General features: G+C 41.8%; 1 protein-coding gene across 1 annotated transcript in view; it reads left to right on the top strand.

The window, feature by feature from the left end:
* The first annotated feature begins 9,694 nt into the window (after window positions 1-9,694).
* CADM1 (cell adhesion molecule 1) overlaps window positions 9,695-27,207 on the top strand; it is a 290,220-nt gene continuing 272,707 nt past the window's right edge. The window contains exon 1 of the mRNA XM_065417204.1: window positions 9,695-9,803. Within this exon, the coding sequence (XP_065273276.1) occupies window positions 9,695-9,803 (109 nt within the window). The remainder of the gene's footprint in view (window positions 9,804-27,207) is intronic.

Raw genomic sequence — 27,207 nt, 5'->3', positions numbered from 1 at the left:
CCAGAATGAGGTAGTATTACTATTTACATAAGCTAGGAAGTTGTTCTAGATTTTATGGCACTGCAACTTTATTGGGGATGTTAGGGATGCAAAAATCTAGCTACTTAAATTGGAACAAGGCTTGGACACTGGGATTAGTGATGCGAAAAGGCCTAGGGGCTCTTGAATATCTAGTAGTCGGAATCCTCTGTAAATCCTTGCGTTGCTTTCCTTGCCTTAGTATCAGAGTCCCTAATTAAATTGTGGTCACCAAAATTGGCTTAAACTTGTATTCAAAAGTGGCCTCTCCACCAACACAACATCCCCTTACACAATGCTGGGGTATTCAGCCAGTACAGAGTAAGCTCTCTGGGCAGGGACTACCTCTTGTATGTTTGTACAGCACCTAGCACTATTGAGCCCTGATCATTACAGGTGTCTCCAGGTGCTACTGCAATATAAGTATGTTTAATAATGGGAAAAGTATCCTCCTATTCAATCACCAAAACCACTTCCTAGATCGTCTGTCTTCTCATAACTAACCTTGTCTAGCTTGTGAAAGCTGATGGGATCAGAACACAAGATGCTCCATATCTTTTTTTTTTTTTTTTTTTTTTTTTTTAAATGGGGATAGAGAGCAGTATTCCTGCATTGTGCATTGGAGTCTCTCTGATACCTTTAGATTTTGAACAAATTTGTTGTTCATCATAGTGAAAGCCAAATAAATAAAATATATTGAGATACTTGTACTGGAACTAAAGTACTAAATTTATAGAAGAAGAGCGTGGCAAATGACAACTTTGTCACACTACATGAAAGAGAGGAAATTAAGCTTTGCATTTTTACCTGATCTTTAAACAGACTGAACTTCAGTTCCTCAGTCTAGGGATCAGTAAAAGAAGACATTCAGACTCCACCTGGGAGCCCTGTTGGTTGAATGAAACACATCCTTGAAGTCCTTGAATTTGTCAGGAGAGCTGTTGAGTCTGAAATGCTATAACTTGATTATTCCTTTTCTGGACACTTTCCACAAATGCCTAAATTTTCAAGGAGTTACACAGGTTTTATCCACACACCGACTTTCATGTGAGTTGTGTGGCTAAATCCCGTGCAACTCTCTGAAAATTTAAGGGCTGATGCTTCTCTTAAGAAAGATGGCTGTTTTTATTCCACTTGACAGAGTATGTGAATGAACAAACACTATCATTTGTGGGAAAATGGAAATCTCTTAGGAATCTATTGCTCTTTGCAGCACTTTTCATCTGAGACTCTTAGAGCTGTATTAGGATGGAAGAAACCTCACAATATCTGCACAAATTACATAAATGTGTATTATCTCCATTTTACAGAGAAACTGAGACATAAACTCAAGATGAGCTACCAAGGTTCATACAGCAAGTGAATGGTAGTCAGGGAGAGAACGCTGGAGTCCTGACTCCCAGCACCATGCTCTAACCAGTTAATCATGCTCTCTGGACAGGGAACAGTTTAATACCTAGATATAATCCCTTGATGGGGTTCAGGTGATGACATAAACCACACAAAATCTGAGCAAAATTCTCATGTCAAGAGAAGATCCTGCTTTACATCAATGATATCACTAAAGATCTGTATTTCAGGAAATGACGTTCCCATGAAAACACTCATAAAATGTGTGAAAATGCAATGAAAATGATGCTTGCGAATGACTAGTGTGTATCTGAGTTATTTCCAACTTCACCAAATGCACAATGAGCCATTGGTGGGGTTAAAAATAAAAGTGTAAGTTTAAATAACACATTTAAAATGTCTTTCTGTACTAAAATCTCTGATCAACCAAACTTCATTAAACACACATGATAGAAGGGGGCCTTTGTACATAATTTTGAATTAAACTATTTCCTTAGTTAAAAAGAAATCCTAAAACTTATGGCATATGTATATAAACCCCGGTGATTTCTGAATTGTACAGTAGGCTATGCATACATGTTCTAGGGTTCTGGTGGAGACCACCTTCAGCTGTGGTTTTGTTCCTAGCTGGATAACATAAATTCCATTAGGGAACGTCTGGCTTTATAGCTGTTACATTTGTAGTCTCTCTGCTACATACACTAGTGCTCCCAGGCTCCAGTCCTGCAGACCCTAATGCACTTAACTTAAATTTACCCATGTGATTAGCCCAATTGACTTCAATCCCGCTATTCTTGGGAGCAAAGTTCAGCATCTGTGTTTGCAGGATTTAGGCCATGAATTGCTACTCTGTCTAGCTTTCTATCTCCCTTTTGAACAATAGCTTGACCTACCTTGAACTTATCTGCAGGAGAAATTCCTCTGGATTTAATACATTTTAGGTTGTGTAGTTTACCTATCAAGAAACTAAAAAAAGTAATGACTATTTTTACAGGGATTATGAAAACACAATTTCTTGCTATTGGCTCTTTAGAAGTAGTTTAAAAAAAATCCTCATTGTAGAACTGTGCAGATACTCTTTTTAGAATGAATAGACTCTATACAAAATTAGTGAAAGTATCTAAGGCACAAACATACCAAATGTGAATGTGTATATATCTTGTACTATTGTCTAGTGGTTAGATCTGAAAGTCAAAAAGGCCCCTTATAGTAAATAGGAAGACGACCTCTCAAATAAGAGCTAGATTGGTCCGTAACCTGAGAAACGTGTCAGTGCTCACTGTTCATCCAAATATCTGAATGTGAATCCTTCCTATGTTGTCATATTTGCCCTAAGTGGCATGTTTTGTTCCTTAAATAGGATTCACTCTTTAGTTTGTTGCATGAGGGAGAGCAGTATATAAATTTGCCTTTCCACTTTTCTGCATTTTTTCTATATATGCAAGTCTAGCACTTTATGGTTTTGGCATTTTCTCCAGCTCAAGTATGTTACAGATTGGAATTCTCATTTTTAAGTTTATTTCTGTTCTTGCTTTAAAAAGGCATTAACAAACAATTGATTATCGGTTATAAACTGCAAAAACACCATCTGGTACTTGAAATTAGCTAAATTGAAGTAGAAAAAAAAATTCCCATCTGAAGAATATTTGCCAGTGGCATAAAAAAAGCTACTGTCAAGAAATTCCTCATGCTCCTAACTTTTATTAAGTAGCTATGAAAACTTGGCACATTTCACATATTCCATATGTGATCTAGATCATCTTCAAGTCTGGGAATTATCCTATCACACTTGAGTGGATTTCTGCTGATGTTCCCCAGTTATAAAGTGTTAGAAACTGCAGCCCATACAGTCTTAAAATGTTCCCACCTACCAATACTTGGCAATAGGAGAGGTGAGTCATTACGAGATTCAGAGGGTTTTGATTCTCGGTTACTCTGGGGCCCTTCTTTACCGCTCCAGTAAAGCAGAAGCAGCATGCTGTGAATCTCCAGCCAGTGGAGAGCTGACTGGGGGAGGGACTGTACACTAGTCCTGCTCCCAGCCCTCAGCATCGAGAACAGATTGGGAGCATGGTCAGTGCATTGCACTATTGCTGTTTGCTGCTTCGCCAGACTCGTAGGTTGCTCCCACTTGCACTGTGTGCTGGGCGGGATCCTGCATGGCTGAGAAGACAGGGAGAACAAATGGCTTAAGAATACCTTCACTCCCATCCTCCATTTCTCTGCTGGAGGAATTTAGAAACCGGCCCAACATCTCCCAGGATCCCTTGATCTCTCGACTGCATCTGCATGAAAGAAAGGTCACTACTGGACTGAGAAACCTGGTGATCATTGAATGCCAATTTGAATGGGAGACTTTGGGAGAGGCCTTGTAATGTTAAGAAATCTCTCTGTTATAGATGTGATGGTCAGGTCAATCTTTCTCCTTCTCCCCTCCCACTTTTTAGCTAGCTTCTGTCGCCAGCTGCCTGTAACCTGAGCCCTCAAATATAATATAGCTTTCAATCACTGCCAATGGGGCTCATGCTTCAAGATCAAAACTGCTAACTCACTGTGACCAATAATCTGAGGTTAAATTTCCATGGTAGAGGAAATAGTTTTCCTCTTGAAACTAAAGTTAATGCATAATGGAATGCATTAGGACATTTCCAACAGGAACCTAGCCACTCTCCTTAGTACATCTTGACTCCCTTTTTGTGTTTTGCTGAAAGAAACGCACACAGTTAAGGAAGTCATTTCCTAAAGTTCAGGATTTGCAATTTGCATTCCATAATCTCTTGGTCATTTAGCAGCAGATAATTTGTCATGGTTTGTTTTAGCTGTTGTGATATTGATATTTATTATGCAAATTGTATTTCCTACATCTTATTGTTCTGCATCCCATGAATACTTTATTTTAAATCTTTACACTTAATATGGGTCGTCCTTCAATTTGTTGCTTGAGCAGCAGTGGGTCATAATGTACAATATCTTATGCAAGGGAATAAAATAAGTAATTAAAAATAGACAAACAAGATAGTTTGGTACCTAATCATACTGAGGCAAATTGAGTTTATATGCAGTGTCTTTCAGACCAGATTTGTTTACCAGCATGAAAGTCCTACTGGAGATGAACAATATACGGTGTCCTAGACTAAGATAAGTGCCTCCCTCTTAATCAAAGGATAAATCTGGTTTAGCCACATAGTTGTAATGACCCTAGCAACCTTAACATTGTGTGCATGTTGTGAAACAGGGCAATTGTTGTGCAGGGAGCAACATGTTTTACTTACTTTATTTGTAAAATCTGTAATGCAAAATGATGCTACTCTTCCAACAGAAGTGAGAAGAGCACAGATCTAACAGAGGAGAAAGGGGGCTGTTTTGCTCAGAGGCTAGTTGTGGGTATAAATGCTCCCAGTTTGAAGGAGTTGGCGTGTGGGAAGAGTCCTGTGTTTGCACAGATAATGCTTGTCTGAATCCATGCTAGAAGCAATTCAATCGGAAAAGGTAGTTTTTTCTAAACCTACAGTGTGATGCAACATTTGCCCTGAGCATTTTTAAGTTTAGACTCTGGAAAAGGTGACAGAATTGTAAAGCTAAAGTGACAACTCCTTTGCTGTAGCATTGCTTTGAATAACCTAATTAAGAATTGTTGGAAATATTTGGCATCCCCTTTCCGGTAAGGCATGCTTAGTTCCATAATATTAAGGAATAATGAGAGAAGGATGTTAAGTTCTTCTTTCCAACGGAAGAGACCCCTATTAGTTGATAGCCAAGATGATGCATTGCACAAAATGTATTAAGGCTCAGCTTAGCAGTCTGGAGGAGCAATTCTCTGGAGCTAGTCTGTTTTGAAGAGGGAGGAAGGGTGGTTCAGTTCAATTAAGACCTGTAAAAATCCTTGCACAGATGGAAAATCTACAGAAAGGTAAAAGTTACCAGCTCCTTGACACCCGTCTCCCATTTACTGTCAATCCAGAAAAACAAGGCAATAGGGGTGGGGAGATGGTGACTGTCCAGAAATGACCGCACCCCACTTCATGGCTAGAAGAGCAAAGGAGATAACTGTTCCATATACTATGTAATGCACTGATGTCAAACTTGCAGAAATGGAAAAGATCTGTGGATGCATGGCACTCCCTTGGGAGGCCCTTCCTCATGCCCATAAACTGATTCCTGCCCTTGTCTGACACCTTACATTGGCCAAAGTGAGTGGAAAGGTGGTAGAAGGTTACTTTAGCTTATGAGTCTGTTCAGGGAGCAGTTGGATGGAGGGGTGAGATGTGGGGGGTGGAAGAAAAGTTTGATTGAAAGGAAACATAGACCAGAGCAAGGAATTATGCAAATGGAGTTATCTGAACTAAACAGCTATTGATTTAGGGGCTTTGAGGGCTCCTGGTGAGGTGGTAGGATCATTACAAGAACAAACCAACCTGCTAAGATTGGAAATGCACCTATGTGGACCATCAATACTTGTTTTGGTTGGTGTATTGCAGTGGGACTAAGTTGCCACCCATCTTGTATGTTTCTTTAGTGGGGAAACAAACACCTATTAACTTGGAGCATTTACCAGCATCCACCTCATGGTCTCAATTGCATAATCATCTTACTCCTGTGCTGCCTTTGTTTTGATCATAAAATACATTCAGGGAGAGAGAGACAGATGACAGTAATGACTGTGTTCTGAACAACTTCTAAATTGTGAACCTAAGGTTGCCACTATTGCCTCCTCCATAGTCTGTTTCCTACTCTGCCTTTTTTTACTACCCCTTTCCTGTTTTTGCCTTTTTTCTAATGAGTCCAGATTAGCCAACCAGACCAAATCTATCTGTGTAACATACAGCTAAACCTGATACCTGAGCAGCTTGATTTCAGTGGAAGCTAGCCACTCTGGGACCTGAGGAACTGGATGTTGCAACCTTGTAACCTTTGACGATTCCTACTGTTGCTTGTGTCCCCAGGCTTTCCCTCTGTCTCAACTGACTCCAGCCAATATCTGGGTGACACTTCAATGTGGTATTCCAGGGCAGATCATGTCTTTTTCCCAGACTGCCTCTCACCAGAGGCCAGAAGGTTTGTCTTACTACAGCCACTTCACCTCAAAACCATCTGAGACTCCAAGACAACTGAGCTGAAAGACAAAATCAAGAGGGGAAAATCATAGTAGTAGGTACGTTGTGCAGACCCTTCTGGTTTATTCTGAAATTCACCAAGAGTTTAGTAGCTTGGGTTAGTTGTCTCAAAATAGCCTTAAATGTCTAGAGGGTGTGTTCTCCAATGACTCCTAGAAAGCACTGCCAGTGAAGGATAGATCTTTGGCTTCATGTGTCGTGTTGCTCTCTTCCCTGTGGGCTTCAACTTGACTAGTGAATATATTAACACTACAATGGCCTGTCTCTCCATCCTGGGACTAACACATGCTAGTTAATGGGTTAAAAATGCACCTTTCTTCTCCAGTGAAGACCAAGCCTCTTTTTCCTCCCCATCAAATCCAAATCCTTTATCATCTGTGCCCCTTCGCTGATGTTGTAGATGTGTGGGACAGCTCATGATCACATTGGCCATCCTGGTGGTGATTACACATTACATTGCTCATGTAATCACGTGCACCAGCCTGGTCAAGTGTGATAGTGTTTGCCCACTGTTCAGTAGCTGGCCTCCCTGCTATCGGCTACCATCTCCTGTCTAGCGCTGAAGGTATTTCCCAATAGCCTATCTTAAAACTCCAGCATTGCAAATTCTCTTTAGATCTTTCTTGCCCCTTAGTAAGCCTAAATGGTCAAGATGACTGGATCTTTGTTTGCATGTCAGTTGTCCTTGGCTAGAAATGTTACACAGAGTTGAGCTCAATCTGTCTTTAAAGCAGCAGGATTTACATTGTTGTATAGTTCCCCCTTACTATTTCTTTAACATGAATTCTACTCTCTAAACTATGAATCATGGACAGATTAATCAGTCACAGCCGTATGCTATGTCTGACTTTTTTCTTAGCAACTGAATTAGAGACAGAAGGTGCATTTTCTTATCTTTAGCTATGCTTTTTCCTCCTTTCTGTGTCCCCCCCCTCCCTTCTTACTTTGCCTTAAACAATAGGATCCAATTTCAATGGTGGAACCAGAGAGCTTCTGCCTAAATCACGTTTTTTTTTACCCTAATAACAGCATTTGATACCATCTAAGAGACTGGTAACAAAGGGTTTTTCTTTTAAAAGACTCTATACAAACAGAGGCACTAAGAAAAATTGTTTAAAAAGTCCGTTTGTTTGTTTTTTGGGGGGGGAGAGGAGATTTTTAAATTTTCTTTTGTGTACTTAAAAAGGATTTGTTCAGTTCATAAAACAAATCCCCAGTAACCACACCCTGAATGTAAAGGTTGTGATAGTAAACTGTAACATCCTAAAAGCCCTATTGGATAATCCATGCAAGTCACTGCTACATTCTGCTCTCCATAGTGAGCAGTAGTACACTGAACAAAGGCAAGGAATTGGGTGTTTCGTCACTATAAAGGACTGAGGCTGCGATAGCATGAGCGGCAAGCGACGGCGTACCTGGCAGTGGCTATTTGGTCCATAGTCGGTAATGCCTGACGCTGAATTCAAGGGATGTAAAAGAATTGTGGGGTTTGGGGTTAGCATAAAATCCATGTGTCCTCCCTTCCCATGTCCCATTTATCAATAGGCTTGTGCACATACTGTGTTGCACCAGTTTAACTAAGGCTTTGCCTACATGGGAAAGCTTCATTGTAACCTAAGGTGTGAATTTAAACCAATAAATTACACGGGTATAATTAGAGCTGTGCAAATACCAGATCTCTTGGTTCACTGGCAGTTTATAAATTGTTTTGGGTTGAACAAAACATTTTTGTTTTGACAGTCTAAATGGTCCATTTTGATCTTGATGGCTTTTAATTTCTTTGATAGAAGGAAAGGGATTTTTAAAACTCATTTTGAAGAAAAAAAATGGTGTTAAGCCGTAGCCGAAATCCACACACGCTATTTATGTAACATTTTGGTGTAGCTGAATCTGCATTTTACCTGGAAAAGGTGGAACATTTTTGCCTTTAGGTATAATCCCTCATTTAGACAGTCTTACTCCAGGTTAAGTGTGGCTTTTTTCAGTTTTGTTTAGTTTAACCCCCTTCGCCCAATCAATGTAAAGTGAAAAAAGCCACTTTCACTTTGAAATGTGGCCACAGACCATTATAGTCTGCCCATTGTAGTCAGACTATTATAACTGATATACTTTCCTATTTTTTATACAGATTTAGGTAAACTAGCAAAACTTTCTGTGGATAGTCTTACAGTGACTTTAAAACTGGCTTGTAGTGGGTTACCTTACATTGATAAATTTATAGGTGCAAAGTAAACCACTATACCCCAGTTTTAAATCAATGTAAGTGTGTCCACCCTGGGTGTGACTAGTGCTTCTCACCAAAATGGGTTGCTCTGAAGAAGAAAATGTGCTAAGGCTGAATTAGCAGAAGTGCAAAAGCATACAGGTGGGTGGATTGTGAAGATGACTAGTATTACATCCCTGAGATGTTGCCTGCCTCAGTGTGTATCCACCTAGTGCTAAAGCTGTCAAAGCCTCCTTGCTTTATAGAGTAATACTATACTGATTTAAATTCTGCAGCTCTACAAGGGGTGTGTAGAGGAGGGTATGCAGGGGTGGCAGGAGTGTGCTGGGCCATGAGATAAATTTCTCATGAAGATTTAGGAGAGTGCATATGGTATATTAAAGAAAGGAAGACAGGGTGGGGGTGCACAGGGGTCAGTTTAGCACAGCAGCTGTAGGTGGGGGTTTGGGAATGGGGGTGGGGGTTAGGAGTACTTTAAGGGGGCAGTTAGGGGAGGAGGGATGCAGTAGATGGGGTGATGGGGTGTGCAGTCGGGGGGGGGGGGCGAGAAATGCACCAGGTGGATCTGGGGGTTGGGGCTGCAGCAGGTGACAGAGGGGGAGGGTGGATGGATGGGGGGGCTGGTAGGGGTGCTGGGGGCAGAGCAAGGAGGGGGTTAGGGGTAGGGGACAGCGGGGAGGCTTGTGGCAGCTAGCCCTCCTCCTCCTCCTCCTCCTCCTCCTCTCCCCCCTGGACACCTGGCTCAGGTGAGCAGTAGCCTCACCTCTCCCGCCGCCGCTGCGCCCCAGGTTGGAGATGAGACTTTACCCCCGTTCCCTTATCGCGGGGCGGGGCCATGGCTGGGCTCATTAGCATCCCGCCAGCAGGCGCCGAGAGAGGGGCGGGCCTCCAGGCCGCCCCGCCCCGCGGTGACGTCGGCGCATCTCATTAGCGGGCGCTCGATCGCTAGGTGCGGGCGGCGCTGGCAGAGCGAAGCAGGTGCCCGGACATGGCGAGTCGGACCGAGCCCAGCGGCTGCTCCGGGCGCGGCGGCGGCGGGGTCCCCGGCATCCTCCCGCTGCTGCTGCTGCTCGCCGCCGCCGCGCTCGTCCCCAGAGGTAGGGCGGGGGGGCTCCGGCCCCATTGCGTCCCAGGCGCCGGGGGGGGGGCGCTCCCTGCTACACCCCCATAACCTATTGCACCCCCATAATCCCCTGCTGCGCACCAACCCCATACTACATCCCTGTACCTCCCCGCTGACCCCCAGCTCCCTGCTGACCCCCTGATCCCCCTTGCACCCCCATAGTGCTCCCTATAGCGCCCCTTGCATCCCCTACAGCTCCTCCTTTATTCCCGTGCCCGTAGAGCTCCCCTTCTCCACCCCCCTGTAGTTCTCCTGCCGGACCCCTGCAGCCCCCCCTTAGCCCCCCGCCCCCCAGCTCTCCCCCTGCACCCTCCACCCCATAGCCCCTCTCCTGCTCTCCTTCCCCCCGCTGCTCTGCCCCCTGGCAGGGCCACTCTCGGGGCTGGCTGCAGTTCCCCTCTGTCTGGCTTTCCAAAGCAGAAGTTGCCCCCCGTGACTTGGCTCCGGCTCCTGCTTCTTCCCCAGGCCCTGACTCACTGTGCTTCTCCCTTCAGCAGCCGTGCTGGGGGGCAGGGGTTTGGGGAGGGCAGGTTTCTTCTCCCCCCCATTTCCTCTCTTTCGGCCAAGCCGGGAGGCAGGCAGCGATTGTGGGAATTAAAAATCTCAGCCCCTATCAGTGTTTTGAATCCAGCCAGTCTGCCGCCTCCTGGGCTTGCAGACTCCCGTACAGCCTCCTGCTTCTCTAAATCTTGCAGGGACGTGGAGGTTGGAAGGACTAGTTCAGATCAAATGTTGGGAGTCTCAGCCCCTGTTCTCAGCCCTGTTGTTACAGGGGCTAGCTGCGTGTTGTAACTAGAAGGGGATTTTATTTCCTTCCCTCTATTGCAAACATTTTTCTCTTCCAACAGCAGCGCCTGTGAGTGTTGGCAAGATTGGAAATGAAGAGGGCAGTATTTGCTTTCAATAACAAAAGGGAGAGAGACAAATCACTTCACTGTCAGATCACTCTTTGCACTGCTTCAGATAATGCTGTTTGCCGATTTCTTTTCACCCATACCTCCCTAAATAAATACATGTGTGGAATAGATCAGATTGAACATCCCTTGTGCAGAGAACCGATGATCAGTTACATCAGCAGCAACAAGTAGCAAAAAAAAAAATAAAAAAAAATTGCCATATCAGAAAGAAGGTTGAGCTGTATTGTGGCCTGAAGGTTGTTCTCTGGCTGCTAAAAAAGTCTTCTAGAATTTCTCGCTCTGTTTTGGTTTTACCAGTTATTTTCACAGTTATGTAAATAGTATGCAGCTGAATAAATCGTAATGTGCTAGGTCAAGCCCTTGAGAGGATTATTCCATGCAAAGCATTTTTAAAAAGTGCTCTATTTCCTCCAAGCCATTTATTTTATAGACTAAATGTGTATCGGGTGCATAAAAATGAGATTTTTGGTCTCATTTTTCTTCCCCTGAAAGCTTTGTGTGAATCGCTAAATCATTAATTTATGGGTTGGTAGATAAATTGGTTTGGCAAACCTGGATTTGTTCGAGGTTCCTTCTTTGTGATGTCCAAGTTTTGATGATCTTAATAAAATATTCCTGAAAGAGCATCTTTGGACTACTGCATTGTGAAAGACCCTGTGTCATTAAAACCTGGGTGCACCTGAGGATCTGAAACTGGTGAATAATAGAGGCAACAATACATTGGCTGCTGAAGAGACTGTTGGGCACAGATATTTCCTTTAGATCAAAAATGAGAAATACATAGTATTGCTTATGGGGAGTAAAGTAATGGGCTACATCTGAGTGTTAAGCTTGCTTGTTGAGTGAATGGTGAAATTAGTAACTGCTTTATTTATAAATATTTTGCTATATGAAATTGCTGTTCTTAAAAGGGGATATATAGTGACTAGTAAAGAAGGAATTGTGGGCTCGACAGTGCGTGTCAGTGACATGAAAATTCTGTTACTGGTTACCATGGAAGCAGCTTCTTGCTCTTGTGTATTTTATGGGTCTGACTGGCTATCAAGTAGTGTTCACATTTAAAAGTAATTGGTTTCTGTGTGTTTTCTATAATTCTTTGTTCATAGAATTGTTGTAATTGGAAGTGCTAAATAAGTCTGGGCCATATGCTGCAAAGGCAGGCGTCTGTCAGTGCAGCCTCAGAAAGGGTACCCCGATGATGAATTGGGAAGCCAGAAAGTCTGTAGTGAAGAGTCGAAAACCTGTTGGTATCGAAGTAGAACTTACGTGCTTCCATTTTCTTTTCTGTTGTGGCTAATGGGAGCCTTGTTAAAATGAGTTCTTCAATGTAACATAATATGGCTTTCATTCAGACTAGATGCTTTTCCCATGGCGATTGTTTTGGATTAAATGGATGTTAATTTAACCCAGCTAAAATGGGATTGCCCAAGCCTTTCTGGCTCTATAAAATTGCTCCTGCTTTACAGGGAAGCTGTATGATTTAACTTCAAGCTATAATGGGAATCTCAGCTGACAATTTTGTGGGTGATTTGGGGCAACTTCCGCAGTACTGTGCCACAGCGTTTTTGCAGAGGCTTGACAAGCTTGTATTCTGGGCTACGTATTTTCTCAAGTGCTGCCTAGCTATTGTTGCGTTTCTTCTGCATTGAACTGAATAGCCACAGGAGGGACTTGCACTTGCGTCTGGCTTTGATAAAATATCCCTCATTAATGCCACTTTATATTTACAGTGTGTCACTGGAGACGCACAAGGCTTCATTCACTGACTTGTGTGACAAGAGGAGCTAGCGTTATTTGACTGGGACATTTTGGAGGAACAAGAGAGTCATTGAGTGATCTTTTGAATTTAACTAATACGAAAGGGGGAGGTGGAGAATAAAAGAGCAGGCAGCTCTCTCCAACAAAGAGCGTTATTCATATGTATGTTGTACATGTTTTCCCCAGTGGCCTTCTTGGTCAGGCAGTGGGGGAAGAAAACTGGTGTCACTTTCAGTTCATTATTCTGACTTGACATACCTTCTTTGAGCGAGGAATGCTCTCCAGAGCAAGGCCGCCATCCTGTGCTGCCTGCGTACCAGTTAGGTCAATGGCAGTTAGTTTATGAATGTGCCATTTTAAAACGCATTGTTTTGGAGGAAGTGCTAATTTGAGTTCCAGTCCCTCCTCTTAGCTCAGCTGTTCCATAGATGTAAGTGCCTGCTTGTTGGGGGAAGGGGGTGGGGGGAAAGGAAGGGAATGTGCCATTGGCTGATAGTGTTTTTGGTTTTTTTAAGGGTAGGGAAACAGAGATGTCACTTTGGCATGGCTCTCAGCGGGCAGAGGCCAACACTCAATATGTTCAAACGCTCAGGTATTTATGCAATTACTGCACTGTGTTCAAGGTTTTTAAGATGTTTTGCTGCCAGATGGATTTTTGTCCTTTTCAAAAATGACATTGTAAAATGGGCTCTGGTTTTATGGGATCATGGAGTTTGCTTGTGCTCCTGCTCATACCTGTTAGGTTGTAGTTTCACACATCGTGAATTGTTCAGTCGTTGGAGCTGGAGAATTGGATCACTAAACAATACTTGAGCTAAAATAAAAATGCTTTCATAACGTGGCTATGAATACACAGTATCCCATTCCCTTTTTCTGCATCTCAAACTCTTAATGCCTCATCTCCTGCTTAGAATCACCAGTTTAAAAAAACCCCACACTTTTTTATTAAACGAAAGGCTCGTACCACGCTACTACACGGCAAGCCGGGTAAATGGAGCCCAGCTAATAGACATAACAATCTGAATTAAAATATAGCAGCATTAGGAGCAATTGAAAAGACATGAAAATGAGGGATCTGAATGCTGCAGTTCTTCAGTTAAAAGGGATGTGACTGACCTGTATATTGGGCATTACTCACTGACAGACTGGAGAGCACCACGCAGTGGTAACTGTTGCAGAACGGATAATTGGCTACTTGGAGCCTGGCGGTCATTAATCTCCACTAAAAGTTTGATTATCCGAGGCAAGGGGTAAAGCACTAGACACTCTCCATTGGCTGAATTTATGTCAAGTTTTCTTAAAACCCCAGAAATGTTTTCCTCACTTCTCCCTCCTCCCCCTAGCACCTTTAAAAGCAATTAATATGCAATAATGAGGTTTCAGTACGTACGGGAAAGAAAATCCATGCCATGGTAGTAAATACTTGTTTGGTAATAATTGCATAGCTTTGCGTGCCTTTCTGTCTCCTAACTCTAGGGTTAAATAGGTCCTTTCTGCAGTGCTGGGCAAGGTACAATACGGTGATATTGCTCTCTCACTGTCTTGGTGGAATCCTGTAATTGGGGTGTGCTTTGGAGCATGTTGTAATGGCTGTGCTGAATAAATCAAACACGGTAACTGGTATAGGGCTAGGCAGTGTTAAGACTTGGTATAAAATAGTCTAATGCCATGATGAATCTGTGTATTTCTTCAGCACCTTTCATCTGATGGTCCCAGTGCTTTACGCGTAAGTAAGTTTCACCCTCTCTCCCCGAAATAGGAAAAGAATACAGGAATGACTTCAGCTAGCACTGAACTGCAGTCAGTTCTGGGGTGGAACAAGCAGCTGTGTAACAGTACACAGTAATATACTACATGGTAGTTTAGACAGAATAACATTCCAACTCAAACCACTGGGGGAATTTAGCGAGGCAGAGTATAACTGCCCAAACTGGAATCGTGTCTGACATCCAGAGTTAACAGAGACAAGATGGGTGAGGTAATATCTTTTTATTGGTGAAAGAGATAAGCTTTCACCGACAGAAGTTGGTTCAATTAAAGATATTACCTCACCCACCTTGTGTCTCTAATAGCTTTGGACTGATACAGCTACAACGCTGCAAATCAGGGGGTTAACAGTTATACTTGTAAGAGAATGCAGTGGGATATCTAATGACAAGAAGGGTCAGGACTTGAGTTTTACATGTTAGCCAGGATAGATAAGCCCTGTGAGCAACGGACCAGCAAAAAGATCTGCTCAGATGTCAGTGATCTAACGTGACTGGTCAACAATCCCACTGAGAATATGGGTTAAGCAGACTCTTGTAAATATAGAGCAAGATTGTAAGGAGCCTTTGTCTGCAAGGGGGGGAAGAAATCTTACTATCCACTGTGTTTCACTGGGACTGAGCTGAGCACTTGGCATGAAAAAATATACTAAGAGTTTCTGGCTCTGGTGAGTGGTCTGCATGATATGCAAACACTTGAGTGAAGTTGCAAAGGAGAGGCTGGCAAAGAAAATACAACTATCCATTCTGGTTGTGATATGGGCTCATTCAAGGCGCTTGAGCCCTGGTTGTAAGCATGACATTAGGTTTAGGAACCTAATCACCAGTGGGATTACTATGACCTCTTCTGAAGGACAGGAAGAAGAATACCAATCATCTAGGCTTCACGTACACAAGCTATGGTGAGATGGGGGCTAGTCACTAGCACCTTCATCTCACTAATTAGTTTTAACCAGTGACAATATTGGACACAACTGTACAACTCCGGAAAAGCTGCTGCTGCTCTTGTTTTTGGGGAGGCCGTTGTACCCTTAAGCCAGAGCATAGATATGTTCCTTCTTCAAGCAGCAGTCTTCATCAGTTTCTAGTGTTGATCTTTTGCTGATTTTGTTTGTTTGACTTTCTTTTTTGGTTGTGTAATTAAAGAAACACTTTACCTAAAACAACTGACTCAGTAAATAAAGATGGCTTAGCGCTGTTTCCTTTGGGCTGTGCCAGACTTCTGAACATGGTACATGAGGGCAGCAGTATGCAGAGATTCTCTGCCCTATTGCTGGATCTAAAAATGGATCAGACCTTGTGTGTCTGAGGCCAGGCCCAACAGAATCTATTTTTGTTTTAGACCAGCCATGCTGCTTCTTCAGACTATTTAAGTGCTCTTACCAGCCTGTTTTGTTGATTTAAAAATAACTTTTCCTAGTAACTTTCTGGTAGCATTATGCATGTGTTTGGCACTGACTAGTGCAGATGCTGGTAATTTACCTTTTTAAAGTGTCTTTACAATTCTTTGGATATGTCTTTCATTTTGAGCAAAACATGGTAGAATGTTTCAGGGTGTCCCAGAACTCCTTCTCTGACTGTATACAAAAGTTAGGCACCTTCTTTTGTTTCTGGGGATATGATTTTACCAGACTTCTAAAAGGTCCTATATGCAAGTGGACTGTAAATTTAAAGCATTCAGTCTGGCTGGATTCCAGCCACATAAGTAAACATTTATGCAGTGGTTTAGGGATACAAGCAAAGCTGGACAGTAATCTGTATCTTTTCTGTGTAACTGGACATTACACAGAGAACTCTGTAGTCATTTCCTTGTGGAGCATTGTATACAATTCTCCAGTGTTGCAGAACCACCAGCACTGAATAAACAGTCTTTGTTCAGAAACCTGCAATAAAAGGGAGAGAATTTAGCTGGAATGTTGCAATTACAAGTTGTACCTACTTGTTTAAATCTCGTAAAGCTCTGAAAAAGTAACTGGTTTAATTGCATGCTCCAGCCAACAGCTGCTGTTGTGGTTAATGGGAGGTTCCATTGCAGAACTTTCTTTGAAGGTCTTCCAGGGCTGGCTCAGAGACTTTGGTGCAGCTGGCTTCAGTTGTGTGTCGGAAGAGGTGGGGAGAACATGGGTGTGTGGGAGGGATAGTTTTTTGACATGTAGCAGGTTTTCCTTGGAAACAAAGCATTATGTGGTTTTGGTCACAAGTTTACAATTGAAACAGTAGGGCCATCTTTCTAAGAGGATCAGACGGGTGTTGGTCACCCTGGTGATATTCCAGTTGGGCTTTCTCAGATACATTAGTCAAGCCTGGCCATTCTGGGGGAACTCCTCACCTAGAAGCTACAAGTGGATATGGTAGGTCCCATTCTGATACTTGGATACAGTTGTGGTTTGTGCACACATGGCTCTCAAAGTACTGGAAAAATAATTGGTGAGGGAGAGAGACACTCCTTCCCACTCATTTAAAGTCAGTTAAGTTTGCTGGGCTGGCTTGTTGTGCTGCATTTTAAATCTTTTACCAAATTGTTTTATGCAGCAGCTGAAAGTGAGTACAAATCTCTGATTTTTAAGAGTGGGTGAGTAGGCCACATGGCAGGGCATGTGGGGTTTCTCCAGTGAATGAGGCGGCTCGGATTATTCTCTCTTCCTGTCTCAAACTCCTGCTGTGGACACAACCAGCTCTCATGGCTGGGTCCAAACTCCACCCTTCACTCAGCTGCTGCTGTGTGTGGATTTTGCCTGCCTTGGGGGACCGCCGCATACTGGGAAATTTGGCTAATATATAGCCAGAACCTGCTAGTCAATGAGACTGCTCAAGCAAGTAGTGGCACATAAGCCAGAATGTCTGCTGGACCAACTCTTATTGTACATGTACAGTACCTTTTTAAACTAAATCATAAAAACTGTAATTTGACTAGAAATTTAGTGAAGGAAATTCCCTGAGAATGTTGAATTCTCAAGATAAACTCATAAACAGCAAAACCAGTCTTTATTAGGAGCTCAATACTGAGATAAAAAATGCTATCTTTACTCTCCTGCACAATGGGAATAAAGAAATGGCATATTGTCTAGGTATTGGAGGCTTAATTGGAAGAGCTTATTGACTGACTTCAGTAGAAACTCTTGCTTCTGTGTGACTAAAAAGTAGCTGTTTTAATGCCTGTTTTCTGGACTGAAGACGTCCAGATTAGTTTAGCCCAAGTGCCATGTTCTGACACGGTTAGTTTTGTGTTTAATATTTTAGCAATGCCCCTTTTCTGTATTGCAGTAATACTAGCAGTAGCCTGTTAAGCAACTTTCTCAGGCTTTTGGTTCATGATCAGTGGAAATGGCATTTGTGAGCGCAGTTTGACTTGTTTTACCATTCTAACATCTTATCTATAATTTTTCTGGATTTTTTTTTTTTTTTTTTTTTTTTGGACAATAAGATGTCCACCCTCCAGGTCTTCTGTTAGTGCCAGTGGAAGTTGAGTGGACATACTGAGGGGAAAACAGACCCTTAGCTGTACGTGATTGAAACCACTTGTCTTTAGATGTTCTGTTTGGAAGTGGGGAAAGTAATTGAGCTGAGAACCTGCAGTTCTAGATTTACCAATCTGATTCCTCTTTAGAGTGGAGAGAGCACATAGCTTCCATTTCTCTTTCGGAAATCTTTGACTAAACAATGGAAACTTTAAAGCCAGAAAAAGCAGTTAATTAATTGGTAATTCAGCACTCTCCTGATTGTAAAATAACTTCTGTTTCACAGCTGTTTTTATTGGACGCCTGGAACAGTGAGTCACATGTTGAGCTTCCCTCAGGGATGGGAAAGAAGAGATTCTTGTATTAGCTAGAGAAACTGGATTTTTTCTTTTTTTTGGTCTACACTTCTTCACCTTCTGTTCTCTGTGGCATTGCAGCATAGCCAGATCCGTCACGGGTAAATACAGTGTTTCAGGGCGTGATGTTGGGGGCAGGGACAGATTGCACTTACAGTACCGAAGCATGGTTTGCTTGTCTCAACATGAGAGTAGGGAGTTACCAGGATGGAGGCGTTCTTCAAAAAGTGCATTCCCTGATTTTAAAAAAAGAAACACAACCATCTTCTCGAGCTTTCTGATCCTCATCAAAGAGAAGATATTCACAGTTGCAGAGTTAGGGTCACGGGGCGTTGCTGCTACATCCGTGTTACTGGTGGGAACTGCCTCCAGGTGCTGGCAGTCCATGCCTAAACATCAGCATTGTAACTGATTTGTATTAAATTTCCTTAAACATCCACTGTTTTCAGCCCACTCCCCGACAAACCTGAGCGCGCACGTGCGAATGGGGCAGGGGAATAATACTGAAGGAAAAAATCACTGAGATCGCCTTGGATCTCCTTGACTCTTCATGAAGTCAGTCGGAGAATAAGCGCACATCCTGCCTCAAGACTCCAGTCACACATAGCTGCATAATGCTATGGGGAATTACAGAGGTTCCTTCCGAAGAGCTAGAATACCAGTCTGGTCATCACATCGCTCTTAACAATCACTGATTCTAGCCACGCAGGGAGATGGTGATGCAAGGTGTATTTCTGCATTTTCTTTTAGAGGTGGTAATCTTCAAGGGTGGAGAGTCCAGTGTCAGTGAGTTACAGGGGATTGGGTTTCCTTTAGGGGCATTAAGTATACCTCTCCTGGATGGAAGTGAGCACTCTGTACTCAGAATTCAATCACTAGTATTGATGGACATAAGAGCACTCGGGGTTTGGACTGTAGCTCTGCCAATGTGTTACAGACATCTCAGATCTCTTTGTATCCCCTTCTAGCACCTTATCTGTGAGATAAGGACTCATCCAGAATAGAACTTAAATTGCATCCTTCAAGCTATTACTAGGTGTTTGAAAGTTTGCTTCTCTGGATTTGTTGGTTTTTTTCTGTGCATTAAAACAAAACTTCCTAAACCCTAATGCAAAACATAAACCTTGAGATGAGTGAAGACCTGGGGCAGAGCTCTCCAGATTTCATTTGAGAACAGCACATTTACCTGGCCAAGAAGTATAGCTTTATAATTCCAGTCACTTGGTGGACAATATGCTCCATTTGAGACATCTGCACAGAAGTTGGCACGCTTTCCCCAAATCACCATTAATTTGAATAGCAGTTGGCTGAGGACTGTTCTCCTCAGCAGTTTGGGTTAAATTTCTACCCATGAACTAGAGGACAAAGCAGCCTCTTCCATTGCCTGGCATCTGAGTCCTCGAAGTGTCGTCTATACTAGGTATCTACAGCATGTGTGTTCTCAGAAGAAGCATAACTGAAATGAGGAAATGTTAAGCATCAAGTGACTGTTCCCAACCCCCATTCAGTAATTAGAAATAAGTCTGTCTACAGCATCAAAAGATCAGAGTAATAGGATGGAGCAAGAGAAGTGGCTTGTTGCTGCTTTTTTGGTTTTTTAAATGAGGCAGCCTCCCTCCTAGGAAAATGTGTCCTTTAAAATATCTGTGGTGTTAATCTCTAAAATTGGAGTTATTGCTACATAAGATTTTGCTACAATTAGGCCAGAAAGTAAATTGCCTTCAAACAATCTCCTGTTAAATAGAACAGATTTGCTTCACGTTTGCTCGGAGGTGAATACATTAAAATAAAGGTGAAATGAATGACTTTCTCCCGCTTTAATCCATATCCTGGGAGTAGATTGGGGTTTGTACCTAACTCTGAATGTAGAGGTAGAACCTGCACTAGACACCTTTTATTGCTGTAATCCTTTTCTTAAATGCATTTAGTGACACTGATGTATCTGTGACCTTGAAAAGGCATGTGGCTTTTAAAAAAGCTATTTTTCCCCTCAGCTGCCATAATATATCATGGGATAACTTTTGGGCAACAGTTGCTCTTCATCCATAAACAGTAGTTGAAACTATATGACTGAGCTGAATTGGGGAGGAAAAGGCTAGTGGCTCTTGTTATTTATAGCTTATTCACCAAGATTGTCTCTCTTTACATGAACTTCCATTTGTTTGACCTTCTATTATGTCTGCTGAGGGCACGTAGACTGCCAGTTTTATTCTTTGCAATGTTCTTTAGCATCAAAACATTCAACGTCATGTCAGTGTTTCCTTTGCCGATGTAAAACGGTGTCTTCGGTTACACAGTTGTATTTGCTTAAGCATTCTATATGGATTAGCTCAATTGGTTGAAGTTTTTAGAAGAAAGACCAATACTTTGTTTTCCTGAAGCGTAAGGTGATGTCAAACGGTATTTCTTGGTGGATATTGCAGATAGGACTGTTTGCTTTTGGGTATTCAAGCAGTCTTGTTGTGGCTTCAGTTAAGCATTTCTTTCATAGGATGCCACCAATAAGCCAGTGAAGACATGAAGCTGATGTTAGACAAATCTCATTTCTTGAATAAAATCATTGTATATTAATGTACAGGATATAACATTTGTGCATTGAGTCAATGAAAAGGTTAGTCAGCCAATTCTAACTGGATTCATTACAGTTAAGCTCCAAAATATCCCTGCTTAGAGAATTGCTGCTCTGGCTTGGCTTTTGTGTATCGCTTTCTTATTGTTGTGAGATTTCGAATGAAAACAAGCTCTGATTCTTAAATTCATCTGCTTCTGCGATCCTACCCCCGCCCCCCATCCCTAACTCTCTGACATCTAATTGGTAATATGAACATGGTTGTGATGTCAAAAGGCTTCAGTGGATGACCAACTGTAGGAGTGGGTGAGCTTTTAAAAGCACCCCCAAAAACTGTGTGGGTTAAAAAAAGACAATATTTGTAACGGAGATGAAGGGAGAAGAGATTCCTTGTACTATGCAAGCTGTTTTTAAATAGAACGTATGGCAGTTTTTGAGGTGTCAGCAGTTCTTTAAAACATTCATGCCCACATCTATCTTCCTGTCTTAATGGAGAAGGGGAAAAAAACTTCAGAGTAATTTCATAATGCTGCTTAATACTGAGCAGTGCCATTCGGCATTATTATTGCTTTCTGAATACTGTCTAAGATTTTTGGGGTTACAGAGTTAAGTAGAAAGCTGATCCACAAGCATCAGAACTGTTAATGCTTTTCATTGACTGAATGTCGGCTTTATTGAACTTCAGTGTTCTTGTGGAGCAGTTGGACTAGAATTGTTTGGAGTAAGCACAATTTCTTTTTTCCAGGGGGCAGGGAATAAAACAAAACAAAAAGCTGATTAGTATAGGAAATGCTTCTGTGATAGCAGTGGGAATCTAGGTCAGCCTAAAAGCAACTCCAGTTCTTTAGGCAGATTAATTTTTGTCACCCTAGTTTTTAGTATGATATGCAAAGTTCAGAGAAACTGTGTCTGGTTCCTTAGTGCATATTAGCCAGCAGGGGGGTCTGGAATTAAATTTGCAAACTTCATTTGCAGTTGATCAGTGAGAGTTTAACTCAGGCCTAATACGACATCATGCTGAGATGTCATTGGCATTTCTTGAACTTTCCAGCATGTACACAAAACTTCACGTCACCTGTGGTAGGTGACTCTACGTTTCTTGAATGTGGGGAATGTAGGAGAAGAGAATGGGTGGACTCCAACTCTGGCTAATATGTGAAGGATGGACGGATGGCCCTGTCTTGCACATAGCATGACTTGGGACAAGTGGCACACAGATTCCCTTCTATGTGATGCAACTCATTTCTGGCCAGTATTAATGCCAAAATTTACCTCAGATTAGGTAGAAATATGGCAGACTTCATCCAACTCCTTTTTTATCTATTTAAAACTCTTTTGTTGAGGCTGGTGCATTATCTTACTGCTTACTCACTACTATTTTATTACTTACAAAACTCCAGAAATCTCTTAAGGAGGAAATTAACTTCATTTGAAGAATTATCCTTTTTGACCTCAGTGTTCTAATAGCTCACCCATTGCTCAGATTAATGACTTTTGCTTAGTTCTTAAGAAGCTATATCTCTAAAGTTGTGATTACATGATTGCCATCTCATGCCAATACACGTGATCTTTCCTCGCCCCCTTCTCCGTCTGATGCTGAAAGTGAGTGAAATGTGAAAGAAACATTACTCATTTTAAATAGTTTTTTTTCTGCCAGGTTAATGTGACTCTTAAACTGAGCCTCATGAGCTCTGTCCACAGTAACTGCTTTTAAGTTGATTTAAAGTTCTTAAATACTCTGAATTGCTTTACATAATCTTTTTAACAGGATGTACAAATTTCATGCATTTTTAAAAAAAAAATCCATAACTGCCAGTTGCTGTCCACTGACTATAAAGAGCAGGTAAGTGATTGTAAGTTCTGGAGTGGGGAATAAAATTGGCAATGGACAGAAAAAGCAGAGTGATATCACCTACTTTGAGATATTGAAGGGCAAAGGTAAAACCTAGTGTGAGTGAGACATGTAACACCCACTTTTAGCCAGTTCATTTATTGCTAAACAGAAATATAATTTGAGCCTAATAAAAAGGAGGGTTTATAGCAGAACCAATGATGTGGCTTTTAAATTGCCCCAGGAGGATGCTGAGTGCACCGTTGCATAATGAATCTCTCAGCCATGCCCTCTTTTCTGCAAATGGAATCTTAAGTAAGTTAACACAACCAGATAAATACACAATACAACATTGTGAGCCAGATATGCCATGTTAAATACTGCTGTCTTCCTCTTGGCTTTGCAATGGATAGCATTTCGTGTGTAGTTGCTGGATAGGTCTATTGGTGTGATTCCTGTGTGAGGAGAGGGGCTTCCTTAGATGATTTATTGCCCCTTGATAGTCTTACGTTTCTTGCACGGGGAATTTTAAAATTTTGTTCTCTCTTCTCCCACAGATGAAAATGACTTAATGGGGTGTAGGTGTCATATCCCTTATTTTTAAGTCCAAAATAAACTTTGAAACACGCTGAGATTTAAGTGTGCATGCCACAATGCAAAGGGAAAGAAAGAAGAGAGAATACGTGGATTTGCGTTAACTCTAATGTGTTGAGGATCTGGGTTGAAATTTTTCTTGGGTCTCAAATGAAGATGAATTCCTTCAGTTAGTCATTCAGGTATGTATGTCAACCGCACAAGAGGACTGGAAGAGCAGGAGTGTTGCAGATGTGGCGTATGAGACACATTGGGGAGAGCTGCCTGGGAAGACTTGCCTAGTGATTGTCTGTAATGCAGATTTAAAGACTGCTACTGTTTATATATTTTTAGTGGATTAAAAGGTAACCTGGCTTCCATTAATAATTACAGCGGTGCTGCCATAATGAAGGTTGCATTCTGGAACAGACTTAAAATGAGACATAAATTTCAGGGTTTTTTTCCGCACATGGTTGGTCTTCCAGTCTGAAGTTTCACACAGTTTTTATGCCCTTGGAATTTTATATGTAGGTTTTTTGTTTTGGATTCTTTTCAGAAACTTTGAATAGGAAGTGTTTGAAATTGTTCTCTGCTCAAAATATGTTGGGGTTTTTACTATTTTGTTGACTGTATTTTTAAAATAACGCTTTGCACCTGTTACCAATTGGCAGATGTTAATAGTTGCTTTGCTCTGGTACAATGGGTAAATCTTACTCCCTGCCAGAATAATACCAGTGGAGCTGTGCTTACTGTAGTGGTCTGTAATTGCTCAGTGCTTAAGGTGCTTGAGAGAATTCTGTTTTGTTACCTGTTCAGTTCCAATGGGCTGCCTGTAACATAACGCCCCGCTCAGACTGTCTGGGAAGCTCAGCCCTTAAAGTCCTAATATCATATTTGCCAGTGCCTTCCCACAATCCCCCTCTGGGTGAAGCGGGGTGGGGACCGTGCTTAGTTTGGGCGGAGGGGCTTTGTCTGAACCTGAAGCTATGAACATTGGCCTGGCCCCAGCAGCAGTGGGAATACCACCTTCAGGGAGGAAAAACTCATTAGACATCTTCTTACCCAGCCAGGCGGAGACTTGGAACCAGGGAGCCGCCTTGATAGCAGTTGGTCCTGATTCCTTTGGCTTACCCTATCCCCAAAAATGATTACAGGTATCTGAGGGCTGCATTGGTTCCTGATGATTTAATTCAAGGTTAGGGGCCTGGCCTTTTACAGGAAGAGGGTCTCAACTCTGCTTGTGTTACAGAGGTCTTGTTGGACAGTGCTGTAGCCCTGGCTTTGGCATAGTCTGTTAAGTTGCTGGGTTACTTGATTTGATATGGAGGATCTGGTAGGTATGTTTAAGTGTGTTTTTAAGATAGTCAAGGCTGCCCAAAGCATTGGATGACAGCACTCTTTTATTATCATTTGTAAAAATCCAAATAACCAAAATGAATTAAATTTAGGCTCCTGAGTCGTCAACATGAACAAGTATAGGTCCTGCAATCAAATAAGGACTAGCTTCAATTTGGCCAACTGATCTTTTCTTACAACAGGATATTTAAACATGTCATGTGACTTTCTTCCAAGAGGATCACGGAAGACTGCCCTGGTGTATAAGGGTCACATACTGAAATTCAAGAGAAATGTTTTTCAATGTGCAGAGCTTAAGAGAAGTGGTATAGACTTTTTTTTTTTTTTTTTTTTAACCACTGCCTCTGGACTAGGGTGCTGAAGGCTGTCAAATCTTGCACCTTTCACCAGCACTAAATTCACTGAGAAAGGAAAACCTTTAGGACACTTTCAAACACAACTGTTGTTTTTAAACACATTTCTTGACCCACATCCAAGGCATTGGTTTTCGTTGAAGATGTAAGTCCAATATACTTTTGAGGTTTTAATAAACTTCTTGATTTTTTTTTTTGGAGTGCGCAAAAAAATCAGTTTAAAGAAATATTATTTTTCAAAGCTTGGTTAATAGAAAACTGGCTAGATAATCTCTTACCTAAACCTTTGGAAAAAGTCACGTGAATAAACTTGCCAAAGGGTAATTTTTTGACAACTTTTTAAGCTATTAAAAATGAATTTTAGTGAAAATAATGCCTCTGAAATTGGTATCTTTATTTCAAATTGGTTCACAGGCTTTAAGGAATTAAAGGTGCCTGGGGAGTAAACCGCACTAGCTAGATATTGAACAACTCGCATCTATTTATCAGGAAAATATATGGGCATTCTGGAATGGAAGCTGCAGCTACTAAAAACTGCAGCACGTAAGGAAGGTGCTGCTTGCAAAGCTTAGAAGAGTGATAAAAGTAGACCTTCATGTTGTTTGATCTTGCAGGTCAGTGAACATTTCAAGAGTTGTTCCTGTTGACTTCCCTCTGTGCCCTTTGTATCGATTTTAACCATTTCACATCAGCATGCAATCTGTTTTATTTATTCACCACACACTGTTTTGTAGGCTTAGTCCTTTGGTGTATCTAGCATTCATTTGTCCAGATTAACAGCATGCAAAGGAAAACTGGCTTGTATTTCCATGATTTAGTTGTAAATATGGTGAGCATGTTGATGGATATTGTTGTCACAAGTGCTTACAGCTTGTGGGCTGATTACTGAATTTCTTATGTTTTAAATCTGTGCAGGCTATGCATGCTAGTAGGTTCCCAAGGGAACTAGAGCACTGAGCTTGCGGCTTGCATATAGAAATGAAATCCGAGGTGTGGTTGTATTGCATTGATATATTTATCAGGAAAATCTTAAGTTCAGGGCCACTTGATCTGTGGCAGCAGCAGGTATTTTGAGACTGGACTTGGAGCAACTTTTTCCCTTTCTTCGCTGAATAAAGTAATGATTTGGCGACAAAATGTGCGAAGGATGTTCGTGAGCTCATATGGAGAGAACAGTAGATGGGAGACACGTTAATAGATACCAGCGGGGTTAAAGGGACAAATATGTGATTTGCTGCTAGCTTTTTAATTGACTAATAAGTAGTAGTAATTGTATTACGCCTTTATGGTATTCATTCCAGAATGCCTTTGATGTCTGTTTAGGCGTCTGATGTTACCACACGAACGTTTCTAGGAAATATCCCTCTGCATGCAAGGCATGGTCTTGGCAAAGGATTATTTGGGTGTTTTGTTGGCCCAGAAGGTAGGCAGTGTTTTGCAAAGCTTGTATGAAACCTTGCTTGGTAGTAAACTTTGGATTCTTTTGTTCTAGGCCAGTAAAAAACGAAAACCTATGGCATTGGCTTGCTTAGTATCTAAAAGTGCGTGGGGAGTGAAAATGAATTGATTGTATTGTGTATCCAGTTAATTCTGAACTGCCTTAGTGCTATTCACTAAGCGTGTTCACTCCGAGGGCGGTATTGTACCCATTTACAGATGGGCACATCGAAATACAGAAAATGAAGTGGTTTCCTGGTGATTCTCATTCACACTTGGCTAGTGGCAGATTTGGAAACTGGACCCACGAGCTTTGACTTCACTAGGATTTTGCCGGTACTTGGCTGAATTGGGCCGAAAATTTGTAAATGACATTGTAGAACTACAGTGCTACTCAGAGTGGTATGACAAAATGAGATTTGGACACAAGTGATTTATAATACAGTTGGCTGACTTGAGTGTATTGGTAAAAGAGATTGGGTCCTTGCTTTCTCTCCCAGACATACTGCCATGCCCTGTTCATGCAGTTAAATGACACGAACAATCCCCAGTTCTTGAGCGTCATAATCGCATTGCTTAGATTAAATGAACAAAACTCAAAACTGTGAGGTTTGCTCAGTGGCAGTTTTTTAGTTTTCCCCCCTTTCCCCCTCCATGAGGCTAACTTCTGAAACAGTGAGACACTTGAAATAGAAGCAGTGCTTGCAGACGATACTTACTTTCTTTGCTGGAACTAGGGCTCCATCCAGTATTGATAAATTACATGGAAGTCTAGGTGTGATGAGAGGAAGAGAGATGATACTTGAGGATTTTAGGCGTATGGACAGAATAGGCCTTAGAGTCATACATCCAGATGGATTACATAGGGAAGTTGACATCTTGTTTAAAAACAAATCATTCATTATGTAGCAATGAATAATCAAGCATTACAGTTTCATCTCTGGAGATTGCTTTTTTTGGTTGGGATTTTGATAGTTCAGTAATTAAAAGCTGAAAGCTGTTAC

Source organism: Emys orbicularis, chromosome 15, assembly GCF_028017835.1.
Source record: "Emys orbicularis isolate rEmyOrb1 chromosome 15, rEmyOrb1.hap1, whole genome shotgun sequence".
Taxonomy (NCBI): Eukaryota; Metazoa; Chordata; order Testudines; family Emydidae; genus Emys; species Emys orbicularis.
This window is presented reverse-complemented; position numbering and strand designations above follow the sequence as displayed.